Raw genomic sequence first — 17,103 nt, 5'->3', positions numbered from 1 at the left:
TTAGTCACAGGCACAGTGATGATTCCAAAAGAAAGTCTATGTGCATTCAAGCTTCCTCCAGGCCCACCTCCTGCAGCAAGCAAGTTACATCATGTGCTGGCCCTGCCCCTGGGTGATGGGGGGAGGGAGGGGATCAATCAGGCTCTCTCATCTCTGCACAATCCAGTAGACAGAGAATTAACCTTCCAACAGAGTGATCAGAGGCTCAAGAGAAGCCCAGGTGATGTGCTTTAGGAGATGTAAGAGTGAGCAAATACAGCCATCTATGTGACAAAATCGGGGGGCTTCCTGGAGGAGGAGACACCTGAACAAGTACAAGTGGGATATAGCCATGCAGGAGGGCAGGGAGGGGCTTGTGGTGTCAGGGAGAGCTGCCTGTGACTGGAGGTAGTGACTCCTTCCGTGACTCCTCTCCTGGGACCATGGCTTCAGCTGAGAAGGAGGCAGTATCCTGGTTAGGACTTAACCATGTGGGTCTCTGAAAGGAAAACAATTTCTGGAAGAGGGACTATTTTTATAACCAGGCAGATTAGGTATCAGGTAAGTGCTTTCGTTTTAATGATGCCAAGAAGTAATTTACTCTGAAATCTGAATTCGTGAGTCTTTAGAAAATGAAGAGCTTTTTCAAGACAGATTTATGACATAAATGGAGGTATTTTCCCCCCAAGTATATCTAGAGAATACAAAATACAACCCAGCCCCTGTTTTTCAACTTGAGAAGGACCCCCTTGGTTATGGGAATGCTTAGACTCATGCTCTAAATTTATGTGCATTAAGGAATTGGTGTTGTTTTTAAAAGTAACTGTTTTTCCCTTATTACATAAGTGACACATTTATTGTAGAAAAAAATTTAAACACGGATGAGTAAAAGGAGGAAAATTTCCTCCGAATCCAACTAACCAGATCCAAGTACTGTGAAATATTTCTGGTGATCATTCTTTAGTCCTTTTAAAAGTATATAGGCAGCCTTCAGATTCCATATATAAAAGTCTATTTTAAATAAAATAAGACTAAACTACCATCCAATTTTGCAATCTGCTTTTTATTTAAAATACTATGGATGCCTTTCCAGATTATTAAATATCCCTCTAAAATGACTTTTAATGATGTGGCACACCATATGAGCGGTATGTCATAATTTAAATAGTTAATCTTCTATTCTTGGACATTAAATATTCCACTGTTGTAAATAACACTATAAAGACAATTCTCGCAGCTCATTTTTTGCATAGACTCTTCATAGTTCATTAGGATATTTTCCTAGAAGTAGAATCTCTCTGCCAAGGAGTGTGATTCGCAGATTTATGATATGTGTTATCAGATTGCCCTCCAGAAAGGTTATACCCATTCAAATTCCCTCCCCCAGAGGCAAATGACAGCTCCCAGGCTTTGGCAACCACTAGCTTTTCATTTTTAAAACTCTCTGACTGCTGTGTTTCTGATATGCTCCTAAAACAGCCTGCTTTTTCAATGTGATGACGTTCAATTATTTTGTGCTCATTTGTGTACTGCTGTCCCCAGTGTCCTTATCAGACTCAAGACTCGTGAAAAGCTTTGAGTTCTTGGGAAGAAAAGTGTTTTGTCAACATTACAATGGGGAGTCAAGGACTTGGCACAGAGCAGTTCGGTGATACACTGCACCTGTGTCCCTTACATTTCCCCCAAAGGGACCCATGTCTACCAAAGCATACTGATTATTTCACAAGAACCTAAATCCTTGAACAATTGGTCCTGGTAACTCAGAAAAAATTATTCTTTCTATAGGATATGAGGATGGAGGTGGCTGATAATGTTTCTGTAGGAAATGAACAGTTATTGTACTGTGTAGTAGCACTTGCTGTTTGTTGTGGAGAATATGTCTCTAAAATCCAGTTATTTGTAATTTCAAAGGAACAATGTCTGCATAACTTTTCATTATTACTGTTCTTAACTGTATGCTATTCCTTCAAGTCCACTTTATGTATGGACTGTTCCTGACTGTAAACGGTTTTGCTGCCTTTGGTTAATGGTTAGGTGGCACATTCTCCGTTACAATAGTGAGCTTACTTTATCACTAAATGTAGACTACTTAAATAATAATATCACTTTCTTTTTTTTTTTTGTAGAGACAGAGTCTTACTTTGTGGCCCTCAGTAGAGTGCTGTGGTGTCACACAGCTCACAGCAATTTCCAACTCCTGGACTTAAGCGATTCTCTTGCCTTCAGCCTCCAGAGTAGCTGGGACTACAGGCGCCCACTACAACACCCAGCTATCTTTTGTTGCAGTTTGGCTGGGACCACGTTTGAACCCACCACCCTTGGCCTAAGTGTCCAGTGTTTGTTTATTTTATTTATTTATTAATTTATTTATTTTGAGACAGAATCTCACTTAGTTGCCCTCAGTAGAGTGTCGTGGCATCACAGCTCACAGCAACCTCCAGCTCTTGGGCTTAGGCGATTCTCTTGCCTCAGCCTCCCGAGTAGCTGGGACTACAGGCGCCTGCCACAATGCCCAGCTATTTTTTGTTGCAGTTTGCCCAGGACCGGGTTTGAACCCGCTACCCTCAGTATATGGGGTTGGCGCCTTACCAACTGAGCCACAGGCGCCGCCCCAACATCACTTTCTTTTTCTTTTATTTCCTCTCTCTCTCTCTTTTTCTTTGAGACAGGGTCTTGCTCTGTCTCCCAGACTAGAAAACAATGATGTCATCATAGCTCACTGCAACCTCAAACTCCAGGGCTCAAACGATTCTCCTGCCTAACTCCTGAGTAGCTAGGACTACAGGTGCCTACCAGACCCAGATATTTTTCCTATTTTTCAAAAAGACAGGGTCTACTCTTGCTCAGGCTGGTCTGGAACTCCTGACCTCAAGCAATCCTCCTGCCTCGGCCTCACAAAGTGCGAGGATTAAGGTGTGAGCCGCCACCCCCAGCCCATGGTCTATTTGTATAGTTTACTAAGTGCTCTCACTAATATAGGACTAAATTAAATTAACTACATAGTTTGTAAGGTGATTCAAAGGGAATAAATCTGAATGGAAGGAAATGGGATGATTTGTTCCTTTATAGTCTGAGTTCTCATTAAGATTATATAAGCCCGGCTCAGCACCTGTAGCACAGTGATTACAGTGCCGGCCACATAGACAGAGGAGGCTGGTGGGTTCGAACACAGCCCAGGCCAGCTAAGCAACAATGACAACTGCAACAGAAAAACATCTGGGTGGTGAGTGCCTATAGTCCCAGCTACTTGGGAGGCTGAGGAAAGATAATTGCTTAAGCCCAAGAGTTCGAGGTTGCTGTGAGCTGTGACTCTATGGCACTCTACGTAGGGTGACATAGCGAGACTCTGTCCCCCCCAAAAAAAGAATATATAAGCCAGTGGGGTACAATGGCTCACATCTACAATCCTTGCCTCTAGCTGAAGAGGGTGGATTGCTTGAGCACAGGAGTTCCAGAAGAGCCTAAGCAGGATTGAGATGCCATCTCTACTAAACAGAAAACACTGGCCTTACATAGCTGAAGCAAATAGTTGCTCATAGTTGCTGTGAGCTTGATGATGCCATGGCACTCTATGTAGGGTGATAGATTATGTCTCAAATGATATACATATATATATATATATATATATATATATAAGCCCCCATGGCCATAACCTAAACTGTAAATTATGCACACCTAGGCAGCTTCTAAACTTATTTACTCCAAATTTCATCCTCAGCATTATCTTGGAAATTACAGTATTTACTCCTTAGCACCCCCTGCTTCAGGATGCTCCTGTTGGTCAAAAGCCCATGACATCACCCAAGCGCCAGACCCTGTATACCCCAGGTTCCTTGCTTAGAAATATTCCAGAGAAACTCATGTCTTAGGGCCTCCCTCGTTTTCCATAGTTTCAGATAAACACATAACCATTGTAGCTTCTTATCTGTGAGTTATTTAGGGGAGTCTTTTGGGGAAATGGATTCCCGGCAAGACTATATAATAGTCTGCGTCTCAGAATTGAAGGTACGGCTACCATTTGTTCCAGCCTTTTAAAGACACTGCTAAGGTCACATGAACCATCAAAATCATCAAAATGCATTGGAAATTCCAACATTTCACTGGCAGAAGCAAAATTCTTGGCCATCTATTTTTGATTCAGAAAATGCAGTCAGCATGGCAATATCCCAGTTCAGCAAGCAAGCCCTAGGACTCTGGGCCTGCTTCCCACAATCACCGAAACCTTCCAGTGCTACCGTGTCTCCTAATCAGACAAGAGCTTGCGTATGTCTCCTCATCCCTCTGGCCTTTCCCCTATTTAACCAAAATCACAGTGGTCCCCACCATAACCACCCGTCAGAAAGGAGCAGAAACAAAGCAAAATCCTCCTCCCTTCCCCAAAACACTGAATCCAGCTTTAAGGGTTTTTGGAATTTACCAAGGAAGATCACAACTACCTCCCCCAAGCTCGAGGCACCAATCCCGAAGCCATGACCTGCTGGTTTCCAAAGAGGTGGGTTGAAGGATCCTCACCGACCAAGAGGAGCAAGACGAGATGCCGGTAATCCAGATCTCATCATGAGAAGGGCATCAGCAGGCCCCCATCGGGGACCTTCTACGTACTGACTCTTCACAAGTGCCAAGGGCATGGAAAACAAGAAAAGATGGAGGAATCACCACACTCTGGAAGAGACGAGGGAGGTATAACAACTGAGTGCAGTGTGGGATCCTGGACCAGAAAAAGGACATTGGTGGGAAAACTAGCAAAATTCTAGTCCCGTCTGCAGTTTAGTCAATACTATGTTATCCATGTTAATTTCCTGGTCTTGGTAAATATGCTATGTAATATTTATCAACAGAAGTTGGATAAAGTTTACAACTTAAATCACTTTTCTGTAAGTGTAAAGTATTTCAAAATAAAGTCAGACCCCAGGGCAGCACCTGTGGCTCAGTGGGTAGGGCACTGGCCCCCATGTACAGAAGGTGGAGGGTTCAAACTAGGCCCCGCCTAAAATGCAGCAAAAAATAGCCAGGCATTGTGGTGGGCACCTGGAGTCCCAGCTACTCAGGAGGCTGAGGCAAGAGAATTGCCTAAGCTCAGGAGTTGGAGGTTGCTGTGAGCTGTGACACCACAGCACTCTACCGAGGGTGATAAAGTGAGACTCTGTCTCTCTAAAAAAAAAAAAAAGAAAAAGAAAAAGTCAGACCCCATTAAAAAAAAAAGTGTAAGGCTAAGAGGACGCCAGTGGTCTACTCAGCGACTGCAGAAGACTTAAACCCACGATGTGCGGCATGCAGCATGGAGCCTGCCAATTTCCCTCCGTTGACATACTGTACCAGCTCTCTTCCAATGAGTCCTGGAGGTGTTGCCTACAGAGATCAATGACATCTTCACAGCTGCCCCCAGCAAGCTCAGGTCCCCTGGGGGCAGAAACCATGCCAGCAGGTGAGAACAGATTTGTGCTAACACAGCAAAGGGCAAAGCCCTGGGGGCTGTCAGGAGTGACCCAGCTTTCATCTGGGCCACCCCAGCCTGGTCTTCTTTGAGCAATGGTTCACTAACAAGGTACTGGGGAGTCACTCAGGATAACAGATGTGAAGAATCAGATGTTTTTGAGGAAGATTAACATGGCAGCTGTGTTTAGGACAGATTCAGGGGAGAAAAGGAGATCAGAGAAAGGGTGGCCGCTAGAGGAAAGTGATCATCGTGCAGATCATACTAGATATTTGCAAGGTTAGGGGGCAGTCCACAAGACCACTCGCACCTCTGACCCCAGTTTCAGAGTGTGGGGGTCCCCAAGTATACTCTCAATTTTAATAATTTGCTAGAAGGACTCACAGCATTCACTGAAAATGGTTAAACTCACAGTTACCATTTATTATGGGGAAAGGGTACGGATTTTAATCAACCAAGGGAAAAGGTGCTTGGAGCAAAGTCCAGAAAATTTCTGCATGTGAAGCTCCCAGTGGTCTCCCCAGGAATCACAGAGAGATAACTTTTCCAGCAGCAGTGCATGACAATGGTCATGGAGTATTGTCAACCAGAGAAGCCCACCTGAGTCCAGAGTTTTTATTGGGGCTTAGTCCCATAGACAGGGTTGATTGCCCAGATGGCTAATCTCACTCTTCATCCCCTCTAGGAGTTGAACTAAAGCCCCCATGTGAGCTAAAGCCCCCATCCTATCTGGTGTGGCCCAAACCTGTTGCATAAGGACAGACACTCTTTCAGACATGAAAACAGTTTAGAGATCACCTCCCAGGAGCCTACAGCAAAAGCCAGACCTCTTTCTGGGTAAGATTTGTGCCTTACTACAACAGGCTAGACAGATTTTGTTTTTACATTATCTCCATAACATGTTACAATCCTGAACATGAAAAGAAAAGAAAAATCTCCACCTTTACCTCTCCAGTAAAATAATTGCAGGATTCCTGGATTTCTTGGACTACAGTGAGCCAGGTGGTGGCTTCCCAAGCACACAGCTTGTCCTTTTCCTAACTTTCTTGGAGGGTTAGCCTTCTGAAAGGACTGACTGCTGGTTCTGCTTAAGTGGATTGAATTTGCTGATTTCGAAAGCAAGAAAAAAGTCTTGAGAGTGACACAAATAAACTACTATATTTATGGATTTCAAAGATACAATTAAATAAAAGCTATCAAGCACATGTTTCTGTAAATTTCTGATATTAAAATTTAATACAGTTTCTCTTTTCTTAAAATGAATATATATGTGTATATATATTTCATATATATTATTTTTTTAGCACCCTCTGTGTATTTGAAAATGTCTTCTCACTACCAAAAAAAGGGATGATGGAGAAAATTCAAGGCATTTCTTACTAGATTTAACAATACAAATATTTTGTCACATTTAATTGTAGTCTGGTGACATATCATGTGTAATATGATAATGAAACAGCTCTCAGAAATGCCCAGACCTAGAAAAGTATGGAGAGGCCAAAGCCTAGAATCATTGGGGAGGACAGTGTCCCCTGAAAATAGAATAAGAGAATAGAAATTTACGGTACTTTATTCCATAAAAGTTACTCTTTTTTTTTCCCGATACAGAGTCTCACTTTGTCACCCTTGGTAGAGAGTTGTGGCGTCCCAGCTCACAGCAACCACAACCACTTGGGCTTAAGCGATTCTCTTGCCTTAACCTCCCAAGTAGCTGAGACTACAGGTGCCCGCCACAAAGCTCAACTATTTTTTAGAGGCAAAAAAGTCACTCTTGACTTCCTATAATATACTCTGTGATCTCTGGCTCCTTATTTCACACTCTGGTCTTGTTTCTTCTGTAAAATAGCCAGGTCACCTCTAAACTTCCTTCCACTTCCAGAAATTTTCCCTCAAGGTCAGGAAAAATTTTATGAACATAAATAAGAGCTCTAAATCCACTTTGCTTCCAATAGTTAATTCTTATAACTAACTCAAAGGAAGAAATAAATAATGTCTAGATAAAATACCCTAAAATAACTAATTCTTAAAAAAAATACCATTATCATTCACATATATTTATAGGGCAGTTACTAGGTGCCAATCAGGTATAAAAATTTGGAATATTTTTCAGTACTTTATTTTGTGAATGATCCAGAGCAAAATATCAGGTAAGAAGAGATGTTAATAGCAGCCTGCCTAATAAGCACTAAATATGATAGAAAATAGAACATGTGGAACTTAGCTTAAGATTACATGGCTCAGAACTCAGTGACTTTCTAAACTGACTTTATAATTAGGAAGATATTTTTAGCTTATTTTTAAATTGGAAGATTTTTATTGTGCTCATCCTAATATATGTAATTTCACTTTAATATTTTCTGATTTGTTTTAAGTGAATCTTTCTCTTTGGTGCAGCAGAGTGTGAAAGTAGCAGTTTCCAATAAGTGCTACAGCAAGTGCCAGGGAGGGCGAAGCCAGGCAGACCGGGGGCCTCCGTGCTGGCTCCGGAATGCTCTTCCCCAGACCTGAGGGAAGATGAGGCTTAAGTGAGGATGCTCTGTTCACAGGACATCACAGTGCCAGGCAGCGACTGCTGGTTAGACAGAGGAAGGACCTGGTGGGAACACCCCAGCGCGCCTCAACCTGCAAGGGAGGATTTCTCCAGGGGGAACAGAGTCCCAGGGGAGGGAATAGCTCTTGGAAATGCCCAGACTCTAGAAAAGTATGGAGAGGCCAAAGCCTAGAATCATTGGGGAGGACAGTGTCCCCTGCCCCCAGTGCAGACACTGTCATGGGGAAAGGAGGCTGGGCTTTACCCTCAGGTGACAGGATTCCTATCCAGGCGCTTAAGCAAATGAGGGACAGAATCAGACCCCTGGTATAGAAAGGGGGCAGAGAGAAGCATGGACTGACTGGGCCCAGCTACCAAAGGAGGGGAGGCTGCTTTGAGGGACTTTGGAGACTCAGGGAGCTCAGAGGGCCATCAGCACATGGGCTGACAGGAGGTACAGAAGTCAATGCCAGCTCCCAGGTTGCAACTGGCCTCCTGGTTGGCATCGGGGGCGGGGGTGGTGAGTGCCCTGCTAGACACTGAGTTTTAGTTGTTTAGGGGAAGGATGTAGACTGAATGTCCACCCCCCCCCATTCATATGTTGAAATTTTTGCCCCAAGGTATTAATTAGAAGGTAGGTAGAGCCTTTGAGAGATTAGGTGGAGAGGGTAGAGTCCTCAAAAATGTGATGGGTGTCCTTTACTGGAGACCCCAGAGAGCGCTCAGCCCATTTCTACAGCAGGAAGCTACAAAGAGAAAGCCATAATCTGCACCCAGCAGAGGGCCCCCCCACCCCAGAACCAGACAGCTCTGGCACTCTGGCCTCCGACTCCAGCCTCCAGAGCTGGGAGAAATAAATTTCTGTTGTTTGTAAGGCACAGACTAAGGCACAAACTAAGATAGAAATTGGTGCTATGAGGTAAAGGTGCTGCTGAATATACAAACCTAAAGACGCCAAAGTGTCTCTGGTAGATGGTGGAGGTAGCAGTTTTGAGGCACATGCCAGAGAAGGCCGAGATGGCCATAAGTGGGGCTTTCAAAGGTGATTCTGGGGAGAGCTCAGGAAGAACAGAGGAGAGCCATCAAGGAAGCTGCCTTCTCCTAACACCTAAGCAATCACGGACAGATGGATGGCAGAAACAGGGGTTGGAAAGGCCATTCCGATGAGACCTCCAAGGCATATGTGATTGAGCACTTCCAGCCAAAGAAATTGGCTGGAAGGTCCACTCATTCCAGTGTTTTTTGTAAGGTAAAAATTGGATATTTAGCTGAGTGAATTTCTGTGCAAAGTGTTGAAGGAATGGAGGGCTTGGTTCTTCCTGACTTGTAGTAAAGTTCAAGAGGACAGAAATGGTGTGAAGAAGGAACTGTTAAACAAAAAAGGACTTAAAGATTTGGAAAATTCTGAGCCTTTCCATGTTATAAAATATGAGAAAACATGTTTGGAAGAGGACACTCAGGGAGTGATGGACTGACCATTTGAAAAGGAGATGAACATGGTGTGAACAACACACTTAACCATCTCAACAAAAGCCACGTCTAGAGTGGGCTGGTGCCAGCTGTGACTGAGGACACAGAGAAAATGAGGGAGGAAGGCTGGTGGGCTTCTCACACCCTCCAGGCCGGACCGGAGAACTATTTGGCTGTGAACATATACTACTCTTTAAGACAAAAGAAGAATGACCCAAAAGTCAAGGCAGGACACTCCCACCATAGGCCAGAATGCCCAGGCCGGGGGACAGGGCTGCCTCCACCGTGAAGGCAAAAGGCTAGACCCCATCCTGACAGAGAGACACAATAGGGGTCACCACAGAGAACCATGGTATGGGTGGGGCCACCACACAGAGCCACGGAGTAGGCAGTGCACCACCAAGCTCTAGGGAGGGTATCACCATCTAAGTGGGCTCTGAAGGTGGAACCACCCCCCGCCAGTAGGTATGCAAGGCAGAGACTCAAACCAGAGAGGATTATTCTCAAATTGAGATCTCACGGAATTTGCCTTGCTAGGTTTTGGACTTACTCGGGACTTGTCACCTCTTTCTTCTTTCCTATTTCTCCCTTATGGAATGGGTATGTCCATCCTCTGCCCATCCCACCATTGTATTTTGGAAGCACAGAACTTTCTTGGTTTCACAGGTTTACAGTTAGAGGGGAATTTTGCATCAGGATAAATCACAGCTTGGGTCTCACTCATACCACATATCTGATTTGGATGATACTTAGATCAGTCTTTGGACTTCAGGCTTTAGAGTTGATGCTGGAACAAGTGAAGACTTTTTGGTCATTGGGGTAAATGAAGTATTTTGTATGTAAGAAGGAGATGAATTGGGGGGGGCAAGAATAGAATGCTAGAGACTCCATGTTTGTGCCCCCCGCCCATTCATATGTTGAAATCCTAACCCTTAAGGTGATGGTATTTAGAAGGTGGGGCTTTGGGGGGTGATTAGGTCATGGTCATGAGGGTGGAGCCCTCATGAATGGGATTAGTGCCCTTATGAAAGACACCCCCCTCCCCAGCTCTTCCCCTTTCTTTCCCTCGAAAGGCTGCAATGAGAAGCCGGCAGTCTGCAGTCTGGCAGAGGGCCCTCCCCAGACCTAGAAGAAATTTGCAGCCTCCAATACTGTGAGAAATAAATGTCTGTTGTTTATGCACTGCCCAGTCTATGTATTTCTACAGCAGCCTGAACAGACTAAGACAGGCGATGTCCAGGTGGAGATGGCCAGTGGTGGGTTAAAATGCCGAGCATGAGAACAGGGCTGCCTGGAGACACCCGTGCAGTGACAGAGAGTCAAGGAAGGGAGGCTCGGTTAGGAAAGGGTAGAGCAAGTGGTGGCGGCCAATATTCTGAGGCCTCAAGAGCAAAATGAGATCAGGCCAGGGCTAAGTGGAAGCTTTAGGAACTGATCTCAGTCAACCTGAGCACCCTTTTCTAGAGTCAGAGCTGGGGCTAGAAGCGAGGTGGAACGGCGTGCACTCTGCCAGGATCTTCCTGAACTCTGGAAAGAGGAATTTCGCCTTTCTAAGCAAAAGCCACGCGGCCTCCCCCCCGCCCCCACCATCCTTGATCACAACTTCTGTGTTCAAAGCTGGATACCAATCCACTAAAGTCAAGCAATTAGTAAGTAATTGCATCCCTTCCATCATTATTTGCATCTAAAAGAAACGAAACTTGTTAATTTAAACAAATGCCCCGTGGGTGGGAAGTGGGGGGGAACCTGTCCAGTTCTCCACCCGGCACCCTTCGGGTAGCCCGGGGCCCTAAGCGCAGGAACTGGCCCTGGCCGCGGACGCGGGCGCTGTAGCCAGAGCGCCCTGTGAGCCGGCTGACCTCCGGAGGACACCAGGCCGAGTGTCAGCTGTCCCGCAGGATGGAAGCCCGGGAGCGGACGGCCTTTCGCCGAGCCCGGGGCGGCTTGCTCGCCCACGCCCACCTTTGGGAACATTTGTCCTCGCCCAGCGGGCATTCACCTGCTTCTCACTTTCATTCGCCCTCTTCGCTCTCTTTTGCGCTCTCGATCCATCGAACTCAACTACCTAACACCAGGCGCAGATTCCAAGAATCAGTGCGATCCGGCAGGGAACTCGGGCGGAATTTTCGGGTACTTGATTTCTCCCCCTCTCGTTCCCCTAAACCCATCCCGGTCACGCGTAGCCGAGGGCGCTGGTCTTGCGGACGGACTTGCCGGGGTGGCCCTTTCCCCGCCGTAAGGGTCAGGAGCGGGCGTGCAGGGGTCCTCTGAGACCTTGGTCTCTGCCTTGAATAGAGAAGGAGGCACCTCCAGCTGGGAGGCCTCGGGGCTGCAGAGAGGGATCTCAGAGCCGCATCCCCGCGGGAGACAGCAGAGAGCACCTGGGGGTGGCAAAGCGGAGCGTGACCTCGTCCGCGCGGTCCAGCGCGGCCCGCGGAGCTCAGCCTGCAGGCCCCACCGCGAGGAGGGGGCGGGCAGGCCAGGCGCGGCTCGCGGGTCCCGGCTCAGCCCTGTCGCTCTCCCGGCCCGGGCGCAGCGGCGGCGGGGAAGGCGCAGGCGGCCGGAGGTCCCGGCCCGCAGCGGGCGCCCGAGGGACCGGGTCGCGCCCAGCCGCGGCGCCCCCGCCCCGCCGCCGCCCGGCCTCGCCCCCGCCGCGGCGCCCCTCCCGCCTCCCCGGTTGCCGTGGCAACGCCGGGAGCCTCCGGGCGCGCGCCCGCCCGCGGGAGCGCTCGGCAGCGGCGGCGGTGGCAGCAGCTCGGGCTCTAGCGGCTGGCGCTGCGACCCGGCTCCAGCGCCCGCTCGTCGCCCGCAGCCCTGTCCCCGGCCCCAGCGTGGCCCCCGACCCGACCTCTGCGCCTGCCCCGCCGTCGACCCGATGGAGCTGCTGGCCGCAGCCTTCAGCGCCGCCTGCGCTGTGGACCACGACAGTTCCACCTCCGAGAGCGACACGCGCGACTCGGCGGCGGGACACCTGCCCGGCAGGTGAGCACCGGCGGCGGTCCCCAGGTGCCTCCTTCCAGTTTGCGCCCCGAGCCATGGGCACAGACCTGCGCGGCCCAACCCCAGTCCCCCGCCCGCGGGTCCCAGCCGCCCCCACTCCCAGCCCTGGACTCTGTCCGGCCCTCACCCCGCCCGGTGGGTGCTGATCCCCACCTGGGCCGCGGCCACCTGGGTCGCTGCCTCGGGTCGCTGCCTCGGGTCGCCTCCCGCCCCCTTGATCGGGCGCTCTGGATGTGCGCGTCCAGCGCGCGGCTCCCCTCCTCCGCGCCGCGTGGCCCTGGGACGCGAGGATTGGGGCTCCAAAGGGGACTGGGGCGGTGTGACGGCGAGGGACACAGAGTGGCCTCCTCACCGTGGGGCCCGTCGGGCCGGCGGGTAGGCGCCGCGAAGCGGGCAGGGCGCGCCAAGTTTCCGACGCCTGTCCGCGAGCTCCAAAAACATGATGGTTTGGGCGGGCTGGTGTTAGGAATGAATCACCCCGTCGCGCCCTGGTGCGGTGACAGAAAGGACCTGAGGGGCCCGCCCGGTCGGGAGGGGCGGTAGCTGCGGGCAGAGTCCGGCTGGCCAGCAGCGGCTGGTGGGCACGCCCCTCGCCAGCCGGCTAAAGTCTGTCGTTCCTTAAAAATAACCAGCCCCTGGCCCTCCTTCCTCTCTGACAGCCAGTCTTCCTCCACCCTGGGAAATGGGGCCACGCCCGACGAGTACCCGGCCCTGGCCGACAGCCCCACCACTCTCACCGAGGCCCTGCAGATGATCCATCCCATTCCCGCGGACTCCTGGAGAAACCTCATTGAACAAATAGGTGGGTGTCTTGTGGCACGGGGCTTCCGTTGGGAACTTGGGTTCCTGGAGGACTGTGGGGTTCCCTCTGCTCGTGGTATGCCTGGTGAAGGAAGGCAGCTGATGTGGACAAGGAACGTTTGTGGCACATTGGTTCTAAATGGTTCCACAGGCAAAACTGCCACCTTTTCCTAGCGATGTACAACTGGGCTTTAGCATTAGATGTCTGTCCCACTCTCCAGAAAGGTCCACCTGCCTAGCCCTTTTCTTGGGGAAGGGGCTCTGTTCCCCCTGTCACTTCTACCAGAGGAAGGTGTGGAACCCAGCTGCTGGGCTGTTCAGGGGGGACTCCATTAGCCCCACCAGGGAAGGGCTGGAGACCTGTTGGCCAGACTGGCAGCTGGGAGGCAGGGCTGGAGCTGGAGAGAGGGGTCTGGGAAGAGGAGGTGGTGGCGGACTTTACTCGGAAGAAAGAAGGGTAAAGTAGAAAGAAAGCAGGATCCCTGATAGGTCTCCGGAAACGAGGCTCAGCCTCTGTGTGCCCAGCTCCTGCACAGAGGCAGCCGTAGTGCTGTGAATACGGAAAGTGCATTGAACCACATCACAGCAATTCCAGCACATACATTAAAAAAAAATTTCTAGTGACATCAAGCTAGTCTTCGTGTCGTCACTGGGACCAGGGAACAGATAATATGTGTTCCCTTATTCTGAAAATGGTAACGGCTGCTTAGAAATCTTATTATTCTCTGTTGTTTGTCAGAGCAGCTGACAGTCTATTCATTAAATTAAAATTCTACATTTGGAAAATTTCTCCCCTAAGTATATAATTATTGTCCTCCATCCCAAAGGCTTGGACAGACCCAAGTGTCTACAGGGGGAGTGGAGCTTCCTTGGCCATAGGAGCCCCAGTGTTGGGAGACTCCTCCTGCAGGGCCCCTAGAGGAGCTGAGAGGGCGACTGGGAGTCAGGGCTGGAGCAGTGGCACACTGCGCAGTTCTGCTGCTGAGCTGCGCTGACTCCAGGAATTTTGTTCCCAGTGGGTCCCCTCCTGAGTGCCAGCCCAGGGTAGCAGCTCTTCCCTTTGTTCGCTGGGGCAGTGAAGAGGAGCTGATCTAAAACCCAGGCGAATCAGGAAATCCTGGCTTTACAACAAAGGCTCCTGAAAAAACCCTTTATCACCCCTCACAGTGAGGACAGCCACCTCTGCTTCTGCCCCTCACACCGGAAACGTGGACCTACACCCTCTCAAAGGGGTTTCTCTTTGGCTAAGATCAGTGCCATGGTTGGAAAGACACCTAGGCTGGGGGAGAGATTTGTGCTGCCGCCTCCCATCTCTGTTATGGGTGTGTGGAACTGCCTTTCAGTCGGGCCAGTGGCATAAGCTCAAAGCCTGCAGTCCGGGCCCTGCTTTCTAGTACCCGTTCCTTGGGGTCTCTATTTCTTTCCTCTGGTAAGCAGGAGAGACTCTCACATTCTGATTCTGTCCCCATGACCTCTGCCAGTATCTGCTGGTGTCACAGTGACTGTCTTTTCCTGGCTCAACAGATGTGCTTAACCACAGCACAAGGCAGCCCACCTGCATCTCACCCTTGGTAATAGACGAGGTCTATGCTAAGCAGATCTCTGCAGCAGCCTAGCTGCCTTCAGCTCTGGGGGTCCAGTCGCTCTTTGCCAGGTATCAGGAAAGGATGGCGGGTTCCTAAAGACACAGTCTACTTCAGGGGAAGAGAAAGTGGGAAGAATTTGTGGGCATTTTATAGACCCCAGTGTTGGATATTGCAAGGCTCCTACCAAGGCCAGACAAAATTATTAGGTGTCAAAACTGTGTGTGATGTGGTGTCAACTGTCATTACAGTTGGCGGTGGCCCTGGTCCCTAGTAGATGATAGACTCTGAGACCCTGTGACTAGATTCACCTACATGTGTGTGAGTATATGTTGGTGTGTGCCACTGTTGTGTCTAGAACCTTACATAATGCTCAACACACAGGTGATGCTCCCTAAATAATAAATGAATTCTTTGCCTTTTAGAAGTTTCTATTTGAACAATTCAAATCGATTCTCTTCTAAAACACAGAGTTTGAATGACTCAGGGGGCTTCAGCAAGAGGAGCTGGGGGCTTCTTCCCCCTTCTGGGCAGCCCACACAGCCTGGCACAGGTCACTGTGATTAGGAGATATGGGTGCTGAGCCTTCTAGCTCCACTTGGATATAATACCAAGTGCAGGATTTTATAGGTAAAGACACATGAAGTTGTGCTTACTGAACGCACAAAATATAAAATAGGAAAACACTCATTATATGAACAGTACATTGAGTATAGACATTTAGTCAGACATATAGTTCCTTATTTGTATTATAATCTGAATTTAAGGCAAGTAAAGAAAAGGTTATGAGAAGTGGTTACACAGTGTGTCAGATAACTCTTTGTAACCACAGTAACTCCAAGAAAATTGGTATCTAAATTCATATTCTGAACACCTCAGAATAACAGTATAAAGTTTTAAGAAAATTCTAAAATTTCTTACGTTGAGAGTCTTTGGCCGCAAGTCACATACTATCTAGCAAGAAGTGGTCTTGAACAACGGAGGTCTTTCATCTCAGTGAACAGGTCCAGAGGCCGGGAGTTCCAGAGTTGGTTCAGTCGGCCCAACTGTCCCCAGCTGCTCTGCCTCCGCCCCCCTTCCATTGGCACCTTATGTCATAAGATGGCTGCCGGGGCCCTTAGAAGATGTCCTCTTGCTCTCCTTGGCCAATGTCTTAATCTCTTCTTGCCACTGTAACAAAATACCTTACACTGGGTAATTCACGAACAACAGAAATTTATTGCGGGGCTGTGTGCGGTGGCTCATGCCTGAAATCAATTCCAGCATTCTGGGAGGCTGAGGTGGGTGGATTGCTTGAGCTCAGGAGTTCGAGACCAGACTGAACAAGAGCAAGACTCTGTCTCTAAAAATAGCCGGGTATTGTGTGGGTGCCTGTAGTCCCAGCTCCTCGGGAGGATGAGGCAAGAGGATCACTTGAGCCCAAGAGTGTGAGGTTGCTGTGAGCTAAGATGCCACAGTACTCTACCGAAGGTGACCAAATGAGACTCAGTCTCAAAAAAGAAAGAAAAGGAAGAAAAAAAGAAATTTATTGCTCACAGTTCTAGAGGCTGGGAAGTCCAGAATCAAGATGCCAACAGATCTAGCTGCCCCACTCTGCTCCAAAGACGTGGCAGAAGTGTCACTAACCCCACTCATGAAAGCAGATCCCTCTTCTCTTAATCACAAGGCCCCATCTCTTACTACTGTCACATTAGGTATTAGGTCGCAAGATTTGAATTTGGGGGAACCCAATGTCTCAACCCACAACTGGCAAGAAGAAGGGAACTGTCGTTGTAGGTTTTGACCAGTCCACCTTCACGCATTTGCCCGAGCACAGAAGGGGTCAGCACGGAAACGGAACCCTTTCCCTGCCAACTAGGAAGCAGGGGTGGGAGGGATGGAGGAGAGTGGCCAATGATGTCTGCCACAATGTGTTTCCAGAAATATTATTTTCAACCCAGCTACCCACATGGCCAATATTTTTGTCTCATTCCAGCATATGTATCCCAGTGAGATGTTCAAGATAGTATTTACCCATGATTTGCTGACTTACGACATATTTTTGAAGCCTCAGAAATATGCCAACACTTCTGAAGTGGCTTCAGACACTTCTGGGAGGTGGGGTATTCAATAAGTATCTGAGCACCTACTATGTGAGTACTAGGCATTGAAAAGTGAATCCAAGTCAAACCGGGACAGCTGGTCTTTAAACCTCTGTAAACAGCATCAGACTTGAAGGATGATAATCAGCTCAGTGTTTGCAGCAGTTATTAGATCTCACCCTCATTATTGAACTGATGTTAGACTTGTGTTTCTAGATCTTTGAT

General features: G+C 48.6%; 1 protein-coding gene across 6 annotated transcripts in view; it reads left to right on the top strand.

Annotated features, from left to right (window-relative positions):
• NGEF (neuronal guanine nucleotide exchange factor) overlaps positions 1-17,103 on the top strand; it is a 118,222-nt gene that overhangs the window by 63,875 nt on the left and 37,244 nt on the right. For 2 of the 6 annotated variants that reach the window (XM_053598318.1, XM_053598319.1), the window contains exon 4: positions 13,073-13,215. In XM_053598318.1, the coding sequence (XP_053454293.1) occupies positions 13,073-13,215 (143 nt within the window). The other 4 variants (XM_053598320.1, XM_053598321.1, XM_053598323.1 and 1 more) reach the window with 4 other exon arrangements.

Source organism: Nycticebus coucang, chromosome 7, assembly GCF_027406575.1.
Source record: "Nycticebus coucang isolate mNycCou1 chromosome 7, mNycCou1.pri, whole genome shotgun sequence".
Taxonomy (NCBI): domain Eukaryota; kingdom Metazoa; phylum Chordata; class Mammalia; order Primates; family Lorisidae; genus Nycticebus; species Nycticebus coucang.
The sequence above is the reverse complement of the archived record's forward strand: the minus strand, read 5'-3'. Positions and strand labels throughout refer to the sequence as shown.